The sequence below is a fragment of the Zonotrichia leucophrys genome, chromosome 12, assembly GCF_028769735.1.
Source record: "Zonotrichia leucophrys gambelii isolate GWCS_2022_RI chromosome 12, RI_Zleu_2.0, whole genome shotgun sequence".
Taxonomy (NCBI): Eukaryota; Metazoa; Chordata; class Aves; order Passeriformes; family Passerellidae; genus Zonotrichia; species Zonotrichia leucophrys.
In genome coordinates this window covers 12079999-12100057 of record NC_088182.1, presented here as the reverse complement: position 1 = coordinate 12100057, position 20059 = coordinate 12079999, and the positions used below count along the sequence as shown (strand labels likewise).

The following is a 20059-nucleotide window of genomic DNA, read 5'->3' as shown; positions in this document are numbered from 1 at the left end:
CCCCTTCCCGCCTCCCGCGCGGCCCCGCCCCTTGCCCCGTGCGCTGACGGCAGCCCCGCCCGTTGCCCCTCCCCCGTCGCGCGCGGTGACGGCAGCGACAGCCTCTCCTCGCCCCGCCCCGCTCGGCGGTTCCGGCCGCGCCCCGCGGAAGCCGCAGCGGCGCCGGGTCCATGTGGCATCGGCTCCGCTCCGCCCTCCGGAGCCTCCGCGGCTCCCCCGCCGCACCTCCGCACGGCGGTGGCGGCCGCCCGCCCGCCGCCATGGAGCGCGCCGTGGTGCGCTGCGTGCCGTCCGAGCCCAAGCTGAGCCTGCGGTTCGTGCTGCCCGACGGCAGTGCTCGGCACATGCAGCGCGACCAGGAGGAGCCGCTGGGGCGGGCGCTGGCGCGCATCGCCACCAACGCCGCTAAAGGCCAAGGCAAGGCGGGCAAGAAGAGCAAGAAGGCGCGGGCGGAGGGCGGCGCGGAGGGCGAGGCGGCGGTGCCGGCAGTGCCGGCCGTGCGGCTGTTCTCCCGCGACGGCGCCGCGGTGGCGGAGGAGGTGCCGAACGCGGCTGCCTGGCAGGACGGCGCCGTGCTGCACATCGGGGACGCGCGGTACCGCGTGGAGCGCAACCCGCCCGCGCTCACCGAGCTCCGCCTGCCGCGCTCGCTCCTCGCCGGCTTCCCCGTGTGCCCCAAGGTGAGCGCCGAGTTCGCCGCTCCGCAGCACTGCCTGTTCCGCTGGTTCCGCGAGCAGCGCCCCGCGGACGGCGGGGAGGCGGCTGGGGAGGCCTGGGTGGAGACGGCGGCGGCCGAGCGCGTGTTCACGCCGTCCAACGCGCTGGTGGGGCTGCGGCTGAAGCTGCGCTGCACGCCCGGGGACGGGGAGCAGCGCTACGGCCCGGCCCTCGAGGTGGAAAGCAGCGGCCCCGTGGAGGCCGGGCCCGGCGCCTGCACCTTCGACGCCCGGCACCTCTACACTAAGAAGGTTTGCGGCCACGGCTCCGTCCGCGCCGTCTCCTACAACATCCTGGCCGACACGTACGCGCAGACGGAGTTCTCCCGCACCGTGCTCTACCCCTACTGCGCTCCCTACGCCCTGGAGATCGACTACCGCCAGAACCTGCTCAAGAAGGAGCTGGCGGGCTACAGCGCCGATCTCATCTGCTTGCAAGAGGTGGATAAATCTGTCTTCGTGGACAGCTTGGCCCCGGCGCTGGATGCTTTTGGACTGGAGGGGCTGTTCAAGATCAAGGAGAAGCAGCACGAGGGCCTCGCCACTTTCTATCGCAGGGACAAGTTCAGCCTCCTCAGCCAGCACGACATCGCTTTCAGCGAAGCCCTGCTCTCAGAGCCGCTGCACAAGGAGCTGTGTGAGCAGCTGGCCAAGTACCCCCTGGTGCAGGAGAAGGTGCTGCAGAGATCCTCTGTGCTGCAGGTACCAGCTTGGACATGCCGCCTTCTCTTTTCCTTTTTTTCCCCCCCTTTCTTCTCCTCCCACTGTCTCCAGATGCAGCAGGACCAGCATTCTTGAGCCTCAGGCAGTAGATTGGAGATGAGGGATTAAGAGTTTGAAACATGTAACTTTGTTCTCTGTTAGCTGGGGTAATGAATAGAGGAGAAGATCAGCTTAGGAACAAAAATAAAACATTGAGATCTTACTGAACTGCATATATGGAATTACCCAAATTTGATAAAAAAAGGCAATATTATTTTGCTTTAGAATGAAGACAGCTGTTGAGATTCTGGGCCAGGTAGTGATTCCTGGCTGGTGGTATTGGCAGCCAGTGTTTCATTACTTACTCTTATATGTCAGAATGTACTTTATAAAACTTCGATCTTATAAATCAATTTTAAGTTAGTTGAGTATGCTTTATAATGCCTCTTTAGCAAGTGACAGGAGGGAGACAAACAAGGCTGGACAGGTGTGTGAGCTTCCTGATGCCAGAGGCTCTTCCCACAGAGCGGTGTGCAAGTACAAGTGTGTAAGATAAAAGGCTGTGTCAAGAACTGCAGAAACACCAGTAAAAGTTTCCTGCTCATGGACTGAGTAGGACTAATGGGATTTCTTTGATAATTGAAATCACCTCCAAATTTTATTCAGTTTAACAATTATAGAATGCTACATTTGATTGCTGAAAATGGAGATTTAGCTCCAGTTCTGTTGCAGAGAGTGAATACAAATGTATTCAGAATAGGACAGCCTGAACTATATCTTATGGAAAAATATGGCCAAAATGGACACAGTCAAAAGAATGTTTGTTAAATGATATAGTGGTAATATTTTGGCTGATACCCAGACTTTACATAGAAGACTATTGAACAGTACAGCTCCTAAATTGAGTTTATTGGTTATAAGCATCAGATTCTTTGAACTGGATTGCCACAGAGGCATAAGCTAACTAGTGCATTTTAAAATATATAACCTCTCTATTTAAGACTTAACAAACACTGTTTTCTCTCTTAAAGGTTTCAGTTCTTCAGTCTACAACTGATCCTGCCAGGAAACTTTGTGTAGCAAATACCCACCTATACTGGCACCCCAAAGGTAATTTTGGTACATTCCTGCATGTAGGGTAACTGGGTTTGGAAAGGTTTTTGCTCTACCTTGGGAGAATAGATTTCCCACCATTCTTTTGCAGCTATAGCCTTTTCTTCTGGAACTGAGGGTTTCCTGCCTCACTTCTTATCTAGATGAAATCATGCCAGACTCCTAGGTCTGTTTATATATTTATTTTTTAGTGTGCCTAGGAGTCAGTAGAATCCAGCTGAAAGCAAGGCAAGTCACAGTACACACAATTCACCCAAAAAGCAGCCCATAAAATAGAGAGAACTTTGTGTGTGCTTATGGTTTCCCAGTCCTGTTGAACGTGGAGCTCTCCCAGAGTACTGCCAGGAGGGGCAACCAGATTGGGCTCCAGAAGCTGTTAGGGGAGATTCTTCTTCTGCTCAGTTAGTTTTCTTTTGGTTCTGTACCTTTTTGGGAATATTATTAGGATGGTTGCCATGAAATGGAAAATTTCTGTATATGGGTGTTAAAGCTTCAGAGATCATGCTTGGGTGAGTTTAAGTTGAAATTGTTACTCAAAAACTTTCATAGTCACAAACTTTAAAGGCTTCTTAATTCATGAAAACTATTCTAAAATTCAGGATTGCAGTTTCAGAGCTATATGTGCTTAAATGAGCAATCCAGTGAGCACCTCCAGTGCTGTTCTGCATTATTTGAAATAATACTTTTTATGTCCTTAGGTGGGAACATCCGTCTGATCCAGGTTGCTGTGGCCATGTCTCACATCCAGCACGTAGCCTGTGACTTGTACCCCAGGATCCCAGTCATATTCTGTGGAGATTTTAATAGCACACCCTCCTCAGGAGCCTACAGTTTTATCAGCAGTGGTGGCATTGCTGAAGATCATGAAGACTGGGTCTCAAATGGGGAGGAAGAAAGGTGCAGTATGACTCTAAGCCATCCTTTCAAACTGCTAAGTGCTTGTGGAGAACCTGCTTACACAAACTATGTTGGTGGCTTTCATGGATGTCTGGACTACATTTTCATTGACAGAAACGCTCTAGAGGTGGAACAAGTTATTCCATTGCCAAGTCATGAAGAAATAACAACCCACCAGGCTTTGCCAAGTGTTTCACATCCTTCTGATCATATAGCACTTATATGTGACTTGAAGTGGAAATAGAGTAGCTCTGGCATGGTGCTTTTGGGGGTTTTTAAACAAGAAATTTAATTTAATGTACTGCTGGGCAACTGAGGTTAGACCCTGACTTGTATGCTACTAAAAGGAAGGCCAAAATGAGTAATGAAGAGTTCATTTGTTTAATGGCTCTACTGAGTATTGTCACACTATTCAGAATGTTTGCATGACAATTTCCCCCTTTTTTACATGCTAATGGGAAAAATACTTTGAAGACAGGGTTTTGAAAATTGGATTATCATATACCTTTTTAGTGGTGTTTTTAAAGAATTAAAAATTATTTTGTTTAAAAAAAGGAATTTAATGTGATTTGTAAGACAGTCTACAAATTGAACCCTGTTTAATTCAGAAATGAACACAGAACCGAAACTTATATGGATTTAGTTGACTCCACTTTGATTAATATAATGGTAATTTAAGTTCATAAATTGTCTTGTTCACTTACCATTACTATGGCACAACTTCTAGTAAGTTGCATGAACAATGTACTTGTACCTACCAACTTCTGAAATGATGTTCTTAATTATCAGTGAGTAGACCTTGTCAAAAATCAACCATGTTAAATTCAAGGCTATAATTGATTTGGAAGCAATTTGTCTGCCCACATAACATGGGTAATGAGGATAATGTTAACACCTTGTGAAATTGGACTACATGAACAAACAAGCATCTACTTTGAACATATGTTCCTTCTGGTTTGAGTCATCAGCAATAAAAGATACTGGAGTTTAGGACAAGCAGCTTTGGATGGGAGGGAGCTTTTTATCAGTATCATCTGTTTTCAGGTGGGGAGAGATACAGAACAATGTGGTGCATTAGTTATCTGTGCCTAAATCTTTACAAAGAAACACAAGTGACTTGCAAAACTTTATCACAATGGTTATATTTTGTTTTTCTCTTGCATACAAAGACAACCTGAATTTGTAGTGTTTTTACATGCATTTTTTTCTTTCAAGGAATAGCCTAGTTTGCCCTATTTTGTCAGATGCAGGGAAGTGTATCCATACCTTCACAGAATGTGTGGGAGTGGGTTCAGTCATTTAACAAGCTTCTTGCCCTGCATCATTCATCCATGGGAAACAAAAAGCATTTGGAAACCATTCACTTCCTTTTTCACCTAATAAAACTCCCTTTATCAATTGTCTGTCACTGTTGTCAGTTTGGGTTTTTTCCTAGTTACTGGTGTCTTCCATGGCAAAACAAGTCTGCCTGGGTTGATGTGCACTCTCTCTTGCACAGCTGCTCACCTCCCCTACATTCTGGTGCTCTGTAGCTGGGATTCACTCAGCTGTTTAAACACTACTCAAACCAGGAAGTCACTTTCAGGTGAGCTATTTCTGAGGATTGCTGGTGCTGTGTCTTGCCATAGTAATTGCTATGCTGTGAAGGGTGATGGAAGTGAGATTGTATAACTTACATGGGCCAACTGAGCTCCCCCTGTAACTCAACAGAACATTCTTGTCCTTACCAGCCATTACAACTGGGTTACTTAGTTTTATCCTAACCGAAAACATTAAAACTTGTAACTTGTCGCTGGAACCAGAAGATGGAGCTGCTCAGAGGACAGACTTGCCTGGTGCTCTGCCTCCCTTCCCAGAAACAGCAGCTCCCTCCTGCTTGCTCTGCTGGCACTTGGGCTGCTGCCTCTGCCTCCCTGCAGCCCAGGGAGAGGGAGTGCAAAGGGAAGCTGCACTGGAAGCAAGTGGTGAGGGCAAACACGGCACTGGAACAGGCCCTTGCACATGGCAGATAATCCTGTACTATGTTTAGGAGATATTCAGTCCTGTGAGCTGATGCTGGGGAATCTCCAGACCCAGTATCCTCCAGTTAGGAAACTGCAGCAGCAGGGGCTGACTGCCAGTAGCAGCAATCTGTTAGGAACCTGCCACATGTCAAGAACGGGAATGCAGCACCAGGGTCTAGATTAGGAAAGGCACAGTGCAAAAAACCTGAGTTGGGGTAAAAAAACCTTTAGGTATCCCTTTGGCCCAGAGCCCCCAAGCTGTACTTACATCTGTGTAAGGTAACAGATGGTGCTTCCTACTGCACTTATGGTGATTTTTAACTCCCATTTTGGCTCTCCCTGCACCACTGGACCTTGCCCAGGAATTAATTCTTCCTCTCTAAATCACATCCAGAACCCACATTTGTACAAGTCCCATCCAACTTGTCTGCATTTTATTTCATAAACCTAAACTCACCTGCACTTGTTCCTCATCCAGCAATTGGAAAGTTCCATGCCCTTCACAACAAAAAACTGGGTATGATTTTCTTTGCATCTCTGGGATTTTTTGGTTTTGTTACTCTACTTTCCCAGACCTCCTGTTAAGGAAAAAGGAAAATCTATTTGCCTCCTATTTGAATTTCCCATCTCTGATTCCTTAAAGAGAGACAGTGCTGCCTCCTGCCTGGCTGTTGTCTCAGGAGGGAGAAGTTTCTTCCACAGTAGCTCCTGCTGTGGACAAACTCATCACTCACGAGAATATTACACAACTAAGGGCACTCAAAACACTGACCTCCTGAAGGGAGCACACTTGGCTCATTTTAGGCTCTGGATATTGTGAAATGTTTACCTGTGTATTTGATACGTACAAAATCAACCAAGTTCTGCCAGATCCTTCAGACTGGTCTGGCAGCTTGAAACTCCTATTGTTCTTTCCCCTGACCATATCTGTTCCAGACAAAGAGGTCTCTTATCCTCCTGTGACAGTACCTGAATTCTTGCACAACTCTTGTATCATTGCTATTTTTGAAAAGTATAATTCAAGCATTAAATAAAGCACTTATATGTATCATGATGAAGCAAGCAAGAATGCCAAATATGATTGAGAGAAGGATAAAGAAAATGGTATGAAAAAACCAAGGGGAAAAATAGCCAGTGTGCTAAGGCATCAGGGCTTTCAACATGTCAAATTAATTGTGTGGTTGCCTTGTTTCTCATATTCTTGGCATAGAAAGAAAATTGTTTCAAGTCTTCCAACTCCTACCCAGTAAGAGGAAAGGCCTTAAACATTTCTGTTTTGGCAGCTCAGCTTTATTCACAAATCCAATGGCAGCATAGGAAATGTAGTTTCTTAAGTCTCCATTCTTAATAAGGGTGGGAAAGGCATACTGGACAAGGTGATGTGCAAAGTTTCACAATATTATACTCAAACTGCCTTTGTCCAGACCTTTATAGAAGGATTTCTTAGACAATAACTGGGCTCTGAATTTTCTTTACTGGCAAACCCCAAACCAATGTTTTAAACAACCTGAGCTATTCTTGCAAGCAATTAAAAAATTAAAATCATACATGTACTTAATATTTGAGAAATAAATTGTGTCACCATGGTCAAATAAAAGAAAATCCACTCTTTATGCAGTATTTTGTTCTTATAGTTAAGCTGGCCATCTGACACACTGAAATAAAGCTTCCTGTACACAAATATTACTTGTCTAACTCCCCAGTGCAGCAGAACTTACCCATTTGTGTAAATATAGAAGGTAATGTATACAGAGACATTTCAGCTACTGGAACTCAGAATTTCCTGTCACTACAGAGAATGAGGAACACATTTCTAGGAGTCTCATGCCTGCTCAAGATTTTGAACTTCAGGGACAGCAGCTCAGTTCAGGCACTTGACTTCTGATAGGGAAATGACAAACCACATTAGTATCTAAACTCCTAAGAGACATGAAAACATGGAGTGCTCATGGGAATTTCATCTTCCTCTGAAGAACAGGGCTGTACTGTTCATTGTTACTGATACCAACATTGTCTTCCTGCCTCTCAGTGCAAGCTGTAGCCTTAACTGTCATGCAGACTCCACCACTCTTAAATGAGGCTCAAGATCTTCATTACTGACTTTGAGAAATTATTCATTTTATAGCAGAGTTACACCTACTGATACAAAAATCCAAGCATGATGACTCAGAAATATGAACTTTGTATACCCATGCTGCAACTGAAAAGAATAGTGGTTCAACAGAGCTTTCCTAAACCTGAATACTTGCTCATTTAAATAATTAAATCTCTACCAAGCAAAATGTTTCCTTCATGGTAATAGGCCTAATTTAAGTATCCACAGTTTCATTTAAAGAGTACCTCTAACTGTGTAACAAGCATTGTTTATTTTAACCTACTGGGACTACAAAAACCAGTTTGTATTAGAGACAAGCTGTCTCTTCTGAACAAGGTGTACCTTTTAAGGTTTAATTCAAGGAACTGCATTGCTAGAAATGTGCACACCAACAGCTACTGATCAAATGCATGGGTATATCAGCTTTGGTTAATAAGTAATCAGCAATTCATTAAAGGTGCAGGCAAAACCCTTCTCACCTTACACTGTCTCCTGGGTTTCCATTACACATTGAAGACATTTAAGGACTCCATTCAAAGCCTCTGGGATGCTCCCTGCTTACCTGTGCTCACAGTAACAGCACCTCCTAAGAACTTAAACCTCACTTAGAGCAGAAGCTGCCCAGGAAGGTGTTCTGAACCAAAACTAGCTTGAATTTACCAGACCTTGTCACTGGCATTTCTTGTAGCAAGGGTAACCAGACCTGGGTGGAAAATGAGAAGCACTTAGCCTGAAACTGCAACACAATCATGCTTTGGGTTCCTAAAGACATCCAATCAATAGGACAGCACATTTTAGTGGGAAGGTTGAGCAATATTTGCTTCTATATAGCAGACAGGCAACAGAAAAATAGATTCTAAACTACCCATCAGTAGCAGCCTCAAAACACATATTAATTTATGCCTTTTGAACTACAAAGGTGTAAGGGGACAGAAATATGAAATCAGCCAGCAGCAGTTGTGTAGAGATGATTTTGGGGAGTGATTATCAGCATTATTATAATATTTGCTATATCTCTGTAAAAACACTCAGGTTACCTTCCCAGCTAGCCTCCAACAGAACGTGTGACTCTCCTGCTGGGACCCATGTAGGTTTTGACATGTAGATAAAACTATGAAACAGACATGCATGCTTTTCAGGCAGTTCAAATTTGTTTTATTACAATTTTTTAACTGTTAGTATTTTCATATCTGGACATCTTGAAAGGAATTTTAGATTTACAACTTCAAAAGACATTACAGAATTATGTAAGCCCCAATGACAGCTACTCTACTGCACTGTATACAACTTGGTTGCCTCCCTTCCATGTCCCACTCTACACAGCTCCAAACAAGTGAAAATTTGAGACTGGTGTCCATATATAAGCTGCAGGAAAGCTCAGTATATGGAGAAAGAATAAATGATAATTTGTATTCAACTATTTCAGGAATCAAGAAGAGAATACACAGAACTATACATTTTATCATTTTATTAGGAATAATTCCAAGTGGGTTATGAAGAAACGAATCCATTGAGTTTGATGAATTTTCCAAAATTTCCTTATGAAGATATGTTCACCAACAAACAGTAAAACTTCAGCAGAACTATTATACACTGGGCAAAAATAGTCAGGCTGATACCAAAAAGCAACATGCAACATAAAAAAAAGATACAATATAAAGGAAGACAATCTGCTGAATATTAAAAACAACCTCAACATGAGCTCTTCGCAACCAGCACAGAACTATTCTACCCATCAAATCCAATTCACACAAAGGCAAGTTGGGCTGACAGAACCCAAGGATCAATAAAATGTTCCTCAGTGCAGTAGATTTGTATAGTGTTTTAGAGCATTTCCTTGGCTTGGAACAAGCAGAATTAGGAAATCTTTTTGGCAAGGGAGAGAAATAAATACATACGGAATGCTACATTTTTAAATCAGCAGACTGTCTGAGGAATGAAACAGGGCATCAGTAAACTAAGAGTAGCAGGGAGAAAAAAAATTAAAACATTAATTTATTGGGGCTCAAAGAGTATTCAAAACAGATCTTAAAGATGTCACAATAACTATATTCAGGCATTTAGGCTAACAAGGGGAATAAAATCAGAAGATACACTTTTTCCAAGTTAAGGAGATTTTTACCCAAGCATATTGCTACCTTTGCAACATGTAGCTCGGTAAACAATAAATTGGCAACGAAACAAGTTGAAACGCTGTAATATCCTGCCCAAATATCAGTTCCAGATACTGTAATAACCAAGATGCAAACTAATTTTGTTGTAACAAGCCTAGACCACTTATATCAAACATGTCCCTGGTGAAAGAGTCATCCAGTTGGAATTAGCGTTTTGAGAGTTCATTTGACAGCCAGTCAAGTCCCTCATACAGACCAGTTCCTTGCGTAGCACAGGTAGCCTGGACATACCACTGTTAATGTAGAACACAAAAATTCCATTTAAATACTGACAAAATGCAAGCTAAGTTATGACAGTGTGACACTCTTTAGTGCTCTTAGAATTGTGTGTGTTATACCAGTGTTTTGTGCTGTAAGTAGAGTCAAGACTGAACAAATGGTATTTTTAAAAATTTTGAGAAGTACATGCAGTGTAGAGGAGGTTCAGACATTATCTGGAAATTCAAGTGCTGGCCTAGTAAAGGCTACAACATAGCTTAAGGCATCAAGAAACAAACACAGAACTTGTTTTTGGTTTACATGCTGAAAACTACTTCTTGTCTCTGAAAGACTGCTCTTTGGGAAGTGAACATGGAGTTATCTACATGAATAGACCTCTGAAACAGCTTCTATGGTCAGGATCTTAGTGTGCCAACACAGACACTCAGATTACAAAAGGTGGGATGGTTCATGGGAAGCAAACCTGTGCCTCTAAAACTTGAGCAGATGAAATCTAATGTTCTGGAAGCTATGTAATTTCCTCCTGGAGGTGGGAATGCAGAATGCATTTGTTCTCCCAGGGTACTGAGAAAACAGGAAATCCCATCACATACTTTGTGAAATGCTGGATGTCTGCATTTCAATGACAGACTGGAGTGTTTGTATGTTTTCAGAAAAAGGTGAGAAATGAAAGACCTCTGGATTATACTTCTAAATCACTTATTTTGAACAAGGACCTGAATTATGCCTTATTAAGTTTAACAGTAGGTGTGTGCATCTTTCTACAGAAAGAAGTGAAAACTACCCTTTCCCTTAGAGGAACTTTACATTTCTGATAAATAATAGAGGGAGCAAAGAGCTGAGCAGTGAGGAAGCCGAGCACTTACAGTTCTGTTACGCAGAGACTGAAGGCCTAGTTTGTCTGTCATTTCACTGATTGCCATGGCATTGGGCAGGTCCTGCTTGTTGGCGAACAGGAGCAGCACTGCATCTCGCAGCTCATCCTCCTGAAGCTAACACAAAAACAGGCATGTTATTCAATTGCCTCAGTTAAATACATCAGTTACTTCAACAAACACTAAAAAAATCTAAATACTGATTTAAGGGTTGTAAACATTTTCATTCTTACTCCTGAAGTCACTAATAAGAATTGAGTGAAATTCAACTAGTATACAACAGAACTCCTGCAATTAAGGAAGTCACCTTTCAATTTAAAAAGTTTAAATTTATGGGCATCTTGCTGATGAAATATCCTCTAGCATCAATCTGTTTTTCCAAAACTCTTTTCCCGCTGCATTCCTATCAAGGTTTCATGAATGAAAGGTTCAGACACATTATTGGCTCTCTACAGAGTGGAAATTACAACTCGGTGCACCGTGTGACCCAGAATTAAAACCTCAATACAATACACACTGTACAGGCTCCCTAAAACTGTAAAATCCAAAATCTCTTAGGGAACCTGACAAACATTCAAAAATAGAACAAATCAGTCTAACAATTATACCTCAGAAGATATTGATATTTACCATTTTCTGCAGCTCTTCTGCTGCTTCCTGGATTCTCTCTCTGTCATTGCTGTCTACCACAAAAATGAGGCCCTATAGAAAGTCAAGCAGATTTGAAAAAAAAAAAAGTAAATGTGCAGCACTATTCTTAAACCACCAAAATACTCATATTGAATATTGTGATTGCTTACCTAAGAAAGGGGACAAATTTAACAGAAATTTATCTTTAAACAATGCATGATGTGTGTCTGAACAATTACCTATGTCTCAACTTCAAAATAAAGTTAGGGGAAAAAAAATGCAGCAAAATCACATTAACTCTTCCCCCTCCCCTTTCACTCACTGTATTGAAAATCACAAGTGCTTCACCATCTCATATTTACCTGAAAAAGCCCACACCCTTTAAAGTAATGCCTGAATTTGTTTTAAAAAGTTTGTATCAAACAGTACTTCTAATGGCATCTGTTATTCAAGTGCTCTTACACAATTTACTCTTAACCTTGCAGCTGAAAACCTTGCTTTTATCATTCCCTTCAAGGAAAGAGAAGTATCTTCTAGGAGTATTTAGTAACAGGACAGTAATAAGGAACTGAAAATAAATATTGCTCTATTCACAACAGTATGGTGGTGCAAGGTCCCTTTTGTCAATCCAGACCTCTATATTTTTCTGCACCAATCATCTGCATCGTGCTGCACACAAACATCATGGAAACAATTCTACATTAAACACAAAAAAACCCCAAACAAACACACTGCAGAAGTTTTCTGATACTATTAAGCAACTTACCTCACTACCTGTCAACCAAAGGTATCACATTCATGTCCCAAAACCTGACAATAGTCACCTCATTGTGAAGCTAGCACTTATCAACTGGTAACAAGATCTTTTACCATATTTTAGAGGCTCAGCTTACTAAAAACACTCACTTAGCATGGTAAAAGCTGTATATTTTAAGAGTTCCTCACAACAAACCAGTTGCAACTTTCCATATGTACTCTACAAAACACAATGAGGTTTTACAAAGTAGGTCTTTAACTACTGCCATACTCTTACCTGTGTGTTTTGGAAATAATGCCTCCAAAGAGGTCTAATTTTATCTTGACCACCAACATCCCAGACTGTGAAACAAATGTTTTTATATTCTACTGTCTCCACATTAAAACCTAAAAATGAAGGAGTTCAGTAATTAGAAACAGTTAATTCTAGTGTTAAAACATAATTCTAACCATGTTACACTTTTTCCAAATATGTATAAAATGGCTTATCAATACTGAACTGATAAATCAAGAAGAAAATTGATTGAAGGGGTTAAAAACATGAATCACTGAAATCCAAGTGGCTGAGCAAATCTCTCAGCCAAACTGTGAGACTCATGGTGTCTGGGGGAAGTGGTGCCATTGATCTGGCTCCTGTCCTCCTGGGCACTGCTGCTGGCCATGGTTAGCAGCTGGATTCTGGCCTGGATGTCTCTCTGCTCCCACACAGTTATGTTATGGCACTACCACACAGCCATGTTCGTCTTGATTCTTATTCTACTACAAAGACAGCAAATCCCTGCACTCTTCAGAGGCCTGTCAGGTTTAAAATAACAAGATATAAAAACTGGTGATCTTACCAATAGTGGGAATTGTGGTGACAATTTCTCCTAGTTTCAGTTTATAAAGAATGGTTGTCTTACCAGCAGCGTCCAAACCAACTAGAAGGAAGAGAAAAATTGCTTTAGTTCACAAACTGAACTACAACCTGCTAATTTCAAAGCTTGTCATTTTACACGCATAGTATTAGGGGCTTTTTACTGAGAACAGCTTTTTAAACACTGTTAACTCATTTCTGAGAAACCACAGTATAGTTTTCCCATCTCCTCTACCCAGGGCTGAGAGAGAACAAGTCATGAAGAAAACAAGCTCAATAAGATGCCTCCATTCACAACCTACAGGCTCACAAGTTTTAAGTAATCTTCCTTAGTATTTGTGTTTATTAAGCTTTATCATTCACATTGAGAGTTTCTTCTGTGTAAATCAGGGAGACTGTAAAAGCCTGGCAGCAAACTACAAGCAGCACAATTTCTAATTGATCACACATTTGTTACTTCACTAAGCTGGGGAAGGCCTGCCCTACTCAGCCTCCTGCAAAGCTCAGCTTCACAGGCACTCCTGCACCAACCCAAGCTGGCACTGCACACACAGACACTTCTAGTCCCTTATTCCAGCCTCTCCTCCCTTTGCTAAAACATTTCTGTAGCACTGAAAAAACCACAAACATCAGGCAGCTCTCATCATCCCTCCACATACACCACAAGGGCTGTAGGTGCTCATCAGAACATCATTTCCATACAGTGAGATCCACTAGGATGCTTCCATTAGGAGTCTCCTCCTAATGACTGTTGGTCATTACAGAAGACCTTCTGCACTTAAATTTGCTGTTCTGTTTCTAAAACAAAACCTGAGCTTGCTGTTTCTCAATGTAAGCTATGTGGTAAATATGGGACACTTCAGAAATAAAATAAAACTAAGCCTAAAAGACATTTTTTTAGACATATCACCAACACTGCAAGCATACACTGTCGTTTTCTAAAACTGTTTGTGAAACTGCTTATTGTTAAGCATTTTGGAACACATAAATGTAACTCAAAATAGAATTCTTTAATTTAGAACCCAATACCGAACACACAAGCACCTCCATAAACAGCAGGTACTAAACACCACAGCACAAAATGTCTCTTTTGTCAGTAACATTTGCCCAAGCAAAAATACCTCCCATCAGAAGAGTTAATTAATGCTTTTGCAAGAAACCAAATGCTATCCTCATTTTATAAGGATAACACACATTCTTAAGCATTCTGAGTTAACTGCAATGTACTGAGCTTTAAGTGGTTTGGTGACTTGACTATTAATAACAACTGTTTCCTCAGCATCACAAAAAAAGGGGGATTCAAAATTACCTGCTCATTCAGAATGAAACCAAACTCTGGAAAACCTCCTTTTTCTCAAGATACAAACTGCTGTTGCAGCAAGCTAATTTAAAAAACCTTATCTATAAGTGTCCTATATTCTAATTGTGTGCATAAGATTAAATGTGCCAATGCAGCTTCTTTGGTAATGTCACTGCACGTTAAAAAAAAAAGTTGTTTTAATTCTTAATGTCATGACAGCACAAAAGAAAGGGTGTGGGGTGGAAATCTACCATCAAAACCAAAGTTCCTTGACTCTAAACTTGCTCCAAATGAAATGTAAAGGGTTTGAGTTTGCTATTGTTTAAGTGTTGGTTTCCTTCAAAACCACACACAAACATGAACAAAAAAACTCACAGTGCAGCAGAAATTACACAAGAACTTGCAAGCCATGAAACTTGTAAATGCCACAATTTTCCCCACACCACTTAAGTGTCAGGTCACCTCACAAAACCCTCTAAGCTGACTTCAGAACCCTCAAATACTGCAGCTATGCTGAAAACCAATGTTTATAACAGCACAGTGCTTGAAGCCCAACAGCCTTTTCATAAAGCTCCACCTCAAGTAAGCACTTGTAGGACATGTAGACCTTCTAAAGTACATATAATGCCTGAACAGGATATGGAAGGGGTTTTTTCCAGTAAATTAATAATAAGATAATTCAGTCAACCAATTAGAGTTACAATTGCTACTCAAAATTCTCCTCTTATTGCTTCCCACCAAAAAAATTACTGTTATTAATATAATAAACACTGACAAGATCTGTTAAAATCACCAATGTAAGAAAGATGCAACTGTCTACACAAACTGCTGGAGTGTATTTGAGGTTTACACGAACAGCACAGATATAGACAAAGAAAAAAGCTAATCTCATTCCAAAGAATGTACACAGGATATCAAGATCCATTTGAAGACGTGAGTCAGAGTTCAGAAATTAGAAACTAGTAGAGAATTTTAAAGCACTTGCCATATTATGAAAATATTGCCCCAGTTAGCCACTCTAGCCTGGTGCACCTCGGTGGTGCTGGCAGGAGGCTGCAGGGCCTGTGCAAGCACAAAGCCCAGACTCTGCTGAAATCCACTCCTGCCACAACTCTTGGTTAAGCTGCTGGACTTTGCACCGAGGCAGGCTGAGTTACAGGGTATGGGGACGTCTTTTCTTCTGCTGACTTCACACTTGAGGCAGAAGCTTAACTGAGGGAAGGACCTTACACAAATCCCCATGACCCTATTTGCAAAACTCTCCTCTTCTGACCAAACTGCAAATGTTATGAAGCCTAAAGAAGCAAGTCATAAAAAGCATAGACTCCATTCATATTTCTTATTCCAATCTGTAATTTAAAAAAAATTCAGAGCATTAAATCACATTTAATCTTCTGGTGGGAAGTGTAACTACTGCTTTTAGTAATCCAAGAATAAACAGGTTTACATTTGCACTGGAACATTAAATGTAAACCTATGAGCTACTGCCACAACATAAACTCCACCAAGATTAAAAGTCACATCGTAAATCCCCAAACAAAGTAAATTCCCAATTCTACATCTTCACTGACTCTACTGCCTGACTGACCATTGTCAAGACCAAGGTGTAAGAGACTCAATGAGGGGTTAAGCAATTGACTGCAAAGCACCGAGATTATAATGAAGTACAATGGGAAATGCAGATCTGTACTTGCAACCATTCACCTAAAACTGAATCAAACATCCTCTTCCTCTAGCTGGGGAAAAATATCTACAGTGCTTTCAGGTGCTGCTAAAATCACTGTGGTTCTAAGCCCTTTACTCCTCTTAAAGAGTGTTTTATTCTCAGTCAGTTGTTTTTCTAAATCTCAAGCTTCTAGTTCACTTGTCCCTGGGTAAATCATCCCTGATCACATCACATCCTTCATTAACCAACTTCCTGCTCTGAGCACTGGTGGCTGAATATCAAGCTGCCTCTCTTATCACAGCACAAAACTTCATAAAAACTACAGAAAGCCAACAGCACGCAAACCACCATTGTCTAAAACAACACCTGCCCAAATAAAAACAGCTAAATTATTATCATCAGATTGTTCCAAAGAATCTGCCACTTTCCACCCCATGTATTTAATAATTACCTTTGTATTTGAAGCTCCTGAGCAGTCACTCTATCAGTTAACACTTGCACAGCTACACCCAGACACAGAACACTAAATTATGATACTGAAAGGTGCACAATGAATCGGTGTCTTTTTTCCAAGGACAAAGAACCACTGGAGAAGAGTTTCACAGACAGGTACATGGAGGGTCAGGACTCAGTGTTTCTACTCCTGATGTCCCAGCTGCTGAATCTGACTTTCAGACATTCAGCCCTATCCCACAGTCCTTTCTTTTCCCTCATGTTATGCCTATTTATAAAGAAAATACATGAATCTTCTTTTCATACATTTTTTTCAAATAGTAACTTAATATTTTAGAAAAATACTTACTTATACTAGTATACTTAAAAAAACCCCAACGTTTCAGTAACAGCATAACATTAAATATCCACTTCATATCATAAACAGAATTTGAGAACATAAAAAATAAGTGAGTGCTGTTGGTAATGGTCCCTGATGAGAAATACTCAAATTCTGCAGAACTCAATAACAAAGTCTGTGTTAGGAGCTAAATTAATTCTAATTAATCTTCAAGTCTGCAGAGAAGAAGAAAGCTGTGAAAAGGAAGTTATAAATTAATTGTCTGTTGGTATCAACTCACATAACATTTTTCCCCTAAGTACTTTACCCCATGAAGTTATTTCTTAATTGGTGTTCTACATATGGAAACTTAAATGTTTGCCCTTGTAGAGCCCCATTTTCAAACCATACACTGAACATTATAACCTTAAGGAAAAGTTTTAATTCTATCCCAGTACTCATTCAGACATCTCTCCTCAAAGTGCTGATGGATGATGTAGAATGCTATGAAGAGATCAGTTTCAGTGTTACAGTTATACACAAATTAGGTCATGTTCAGTGTAACATTCTGCTTCTAAACATCCAGTTTATGTCCTATAACAGACTCTCACCACAACATACCCCAAGTTCTACTCTCCCATACCACCTAACAAACACAGTGCTGTCCTGTGCCCTGATCCAGCCCTGCATTTTGAGGCCTGAAAATAAATTTTTTTAATAAATACAAAAATAAATTCATTTGAACCAACTGCTAGAAAATGCACCTTCCAAAGCCATCTCTAACCTAAATTCAACCTGATTTCCTACCAATGAAGAGCCTTGCAAACAGTTTAGATCTGCATGACATCACTTTCCTGTTTTCAGTACTTTGCAAAAAGTAACAGAACTACAAATACCACAGACTCTGTCTCATCCTGCATCCTACAGTGAAGCTCACTTGGAGACTTGAGTTCATTCATTAAGTCATATGAAGAGTCTGGCTCTTAGGGAGACAACCAAATCACCTCCTTGAAACCAACACATGTACTAAGTTGTCTTGAAGACTAAAATGACTCAGATTATTTTGAAATGGATGAGAGTCTCTAATTTCAAACAGTTAAGATACAATAAAAATTACTGGGTATGCAATAACAAACTTCACCATCACAAAATATATGGAGAACTTGAAAGATTATAATTTTTAAAAGCTGCACTACTGTGTCTGCTGTGCATATCCAGGCAGCACTAAGGATGGGTGTGTGCCAGGAAGTTTCACAGTTAGAGCCCACTCTCCTTGCTGGCTACATCCAAATGAGCACTTTACTCAGTTCCTTAGGACAAGCTACTTCAGTCAACGATCATGAACCAAATTTCATTCAATTTGGTAACAGAATCTGAGAAAAATTAGAGGCTAATCACTGTTTGTACATAAAGCTTACAGGGGTGGGTAGGTGGGTGGAAGGAGGCAGGGAAGAACTCGAAGCGGAGGAGGAAATACCAATGCAGTATGTGCTGGCTTTGACCTTTTGAACTATAATCTGAAAGTGAGAATCTTCAAGAGCCACTGGCTTCACCTCCTACACAGTCCATATCAAGAGAACAGATAATTTCAAAATAAATGGATATTAAAATTAAATTATTATGGGGGCAGACAGTAAAACTAAGGAAGCACTGCAAGAGCTGCTTAGAGGGTTTTATCGGTTTGTACACGAGGCACAAAACTAATGCCCACGGAGGCTGTACCGAAACGCCCTTTCACGAGAGCCAGGATACAGCACTACAGCTCCCTACAGCTGCCGAAAATCGGCCATTATACGGCAGTCCTCACGCCCCTGTGCTGCACACACCAGGCTTTGTCACATCCAGCCCGCGGAGCCGCAGTGCCGGCCAGGAGGGCACGGCCGGGCCGCGGGGCTCGCTGGGCGCCCGGCCCGGGGACGGCGGCCCTGCCCGGCCGCAATCCCAGCTTTGTTCCAGCTGCGGGAACGGGGCTCGGCCTCGCCGGGACCGGCGGGACCGGGGAGCGGCGGGCGAGGCAGGGAGGGGAACGGGCACACGGCGGGGGGAAAGGAAGGGCAAATACAGCCCGATGCTCACCCCCTCCGCTCCCCGCCGCTCTCCCAGCGCACCCTCCCCAGCCCATGGGACGGACAGAGCGCGGTGTCCGCGCCCCGCAGTCCCGGACAGGGCGATTCCCCCGCCGTGACCCGCGGCCCGTCCCGCGGCCTCCCCTCCCCCCTCGGGCGGGACTCGGCTGCGCGGCCCCAGCCGGCCCGGGCTCTGCGCTGGCCCTCACCCATAAGGATGCGCATCTGCTTCTTGCCGAAGAGGCGCGAGAAAAGCGAGGAGATGGTGAGGCCCATGGCGGCTCCGGCGGCGCTGGGCGGCGGCGGGGGAGCGCTGAGGGAAGGCGGGCAGGAGGGAGCGCGGCCCGGCCGGTGTACGCGCACGGATCTCTCCGCGCGCGAGGCGAGCCCGGCAGCGGCGGCGGGTGCTCTGTGACCGGGGACCTCGCTCGGTCTCTGCCACGTCACGCTCGCCGCGGCCGCCCCGGCTCCAACGCGGACACGATCACGTCACGCTCGCCACATCCCCCGGCCGCGGCACCGCCCTCCGCCACACGGCCGCGGCGCGGCAGGGACCACGGCTCCCGGCATGCGCCGCGCAGCTCTGCGCCTCGCGCTCATTTGCCATCGCCGCGGGGCACCACGGGGGATGTAGGCGGGCGCGCCCGCCGGCCGCGCGCAGCTTCCGGGTCGCGCGGAGCACGCCGGTTGCGGCGGCCCCGCCCTGGCCGGGGGACAGGTGGCAGCCCCGGTAACGCTCCGCTCGCCGCCGCCGGGCGGGGACGGCCACAGGGTCCGCTCCCAGCACACAGGGACAGACTGGTGAAACCGATCCTCGGAGACGCTCCAAAAGCACCCCAATAGCGACAAGGTCATTTAATGAAGAAAAAATCAAAACCACCCCCCCCCCTTCCCCCCCAAACCTCTAGAAACCCAAACTGAAACAAACGGCTATTATTAATTGTACATATATATACATACAGCGCCACCACTACAGCAATTATTAGGCAGCCCGGGCCCAGCAGGACCCGCCCTGACCCCCCCCACAGGCCCCGAGCTGCAGGACGGGGGTGGCACCGAAGCACTCCCGGTTCACGGGCACGGAGCGCCAGACACGGGCATGTAAGAGCAGAGTAAAACCGAGCCAGGCCAGGGGCAACGTTCTGCGAACAGAAGGGATTGACTTAGCCTTTACTAAAGAAAAACATCCTTAATGATCTCTATTACGATAGTCCTGAAC

General features: G+C 43.5%; 2 protein-coding genes across 2 annotated transcripts; one reads left to right on the top strand and one right to left on the bottom strand.

Annotated features, from left to right (window-relative positions):
* Positions 1–170: 170 nt before the first annotated feature.
* On the top strand, positions 171–4831 carry PDE12 (phosphodiesterase 12). The gene is made up of 3 exons (XM_064724412.1): positions 171–1418; positions 2450–2528; positions 3230–4831. Exons 1-3 carry the CDS (start codon positions 171–173, stop codon positions 3670–3672), a joined length of 1770 nt encoding a protein of 589 aa, XP_064580482.1. The 3' UTR covers positions 3673–4831.
* A 4148-nt stretch (positions 4832–8979) lies between these two features.
* Positions 8980–19368, bottom strand: ARF4 (ADP ribosylation factor 4). The gene is made up of 6 exons (XM_064724149.1): positions 19050–19368; positions 13020–13100; positions 12458–12567; positions 11425–11496; positions 10786–10911; positions 8980–9933 (listed from the first exon to the last, which is right to left on the bottom strand). The coding sequence occupies exons 1-6, from the start codon at positions 19114–19116 to the stop codon at positions 9847–9849; spliced, it is 543 nt and encodes a 180-aa protein (XP_064580219.1). The 5' UTR covers positions 19117–19368; the 3' UTR covers positions 8980–9846.
* Between the last annotated feature and the right edge of the window lie 691 nt (positions 19369–20059).

Coding starts and splice junctions, on each gene's coding strand:
- PDE12 (XM_064724412.1), top strand. CDS start 171: ATGTGGCATCGGCTCCGCTCCGCCCTCCGGAGCCTCCGCGGCTCCCCC. Junction 1,419..2,449: donor AGAGATCCTCTGTGCTGCAG/GTACCAGCTTGG, acceptor TCTCTCTTAAAG/GTTTCAGTTCTTCAGTCTAC. Junction 2,529..3,229: donor CCTATACTGGCACCCCAAAG/GTAATTTTGGTA, acceptor TTATGTCCTTAG/GTGGGAACATCCGTCTGATC.
- ARF4 (XM_064724149.1), bottom strand. CDS start 19,116: ATGGGCCTCACCATCTCCTCGCTTTTCTCGCGCCTCTTCGGCAAGAAG. Junction 11,497..12,457: donor ATTATTTCCAAAACACACAG/GTAAGAGTATGG, acceptor GACTTTCTATAG/GGCCTCATTTTTGTGGTAGA. Junction 9,934..10,785: donor AGTCTCTGCGTAACAGAACT/GTAAGTGCTCGG, acceptor CTACATTAACAG/TGGTATGTCCAGGCTACCTG.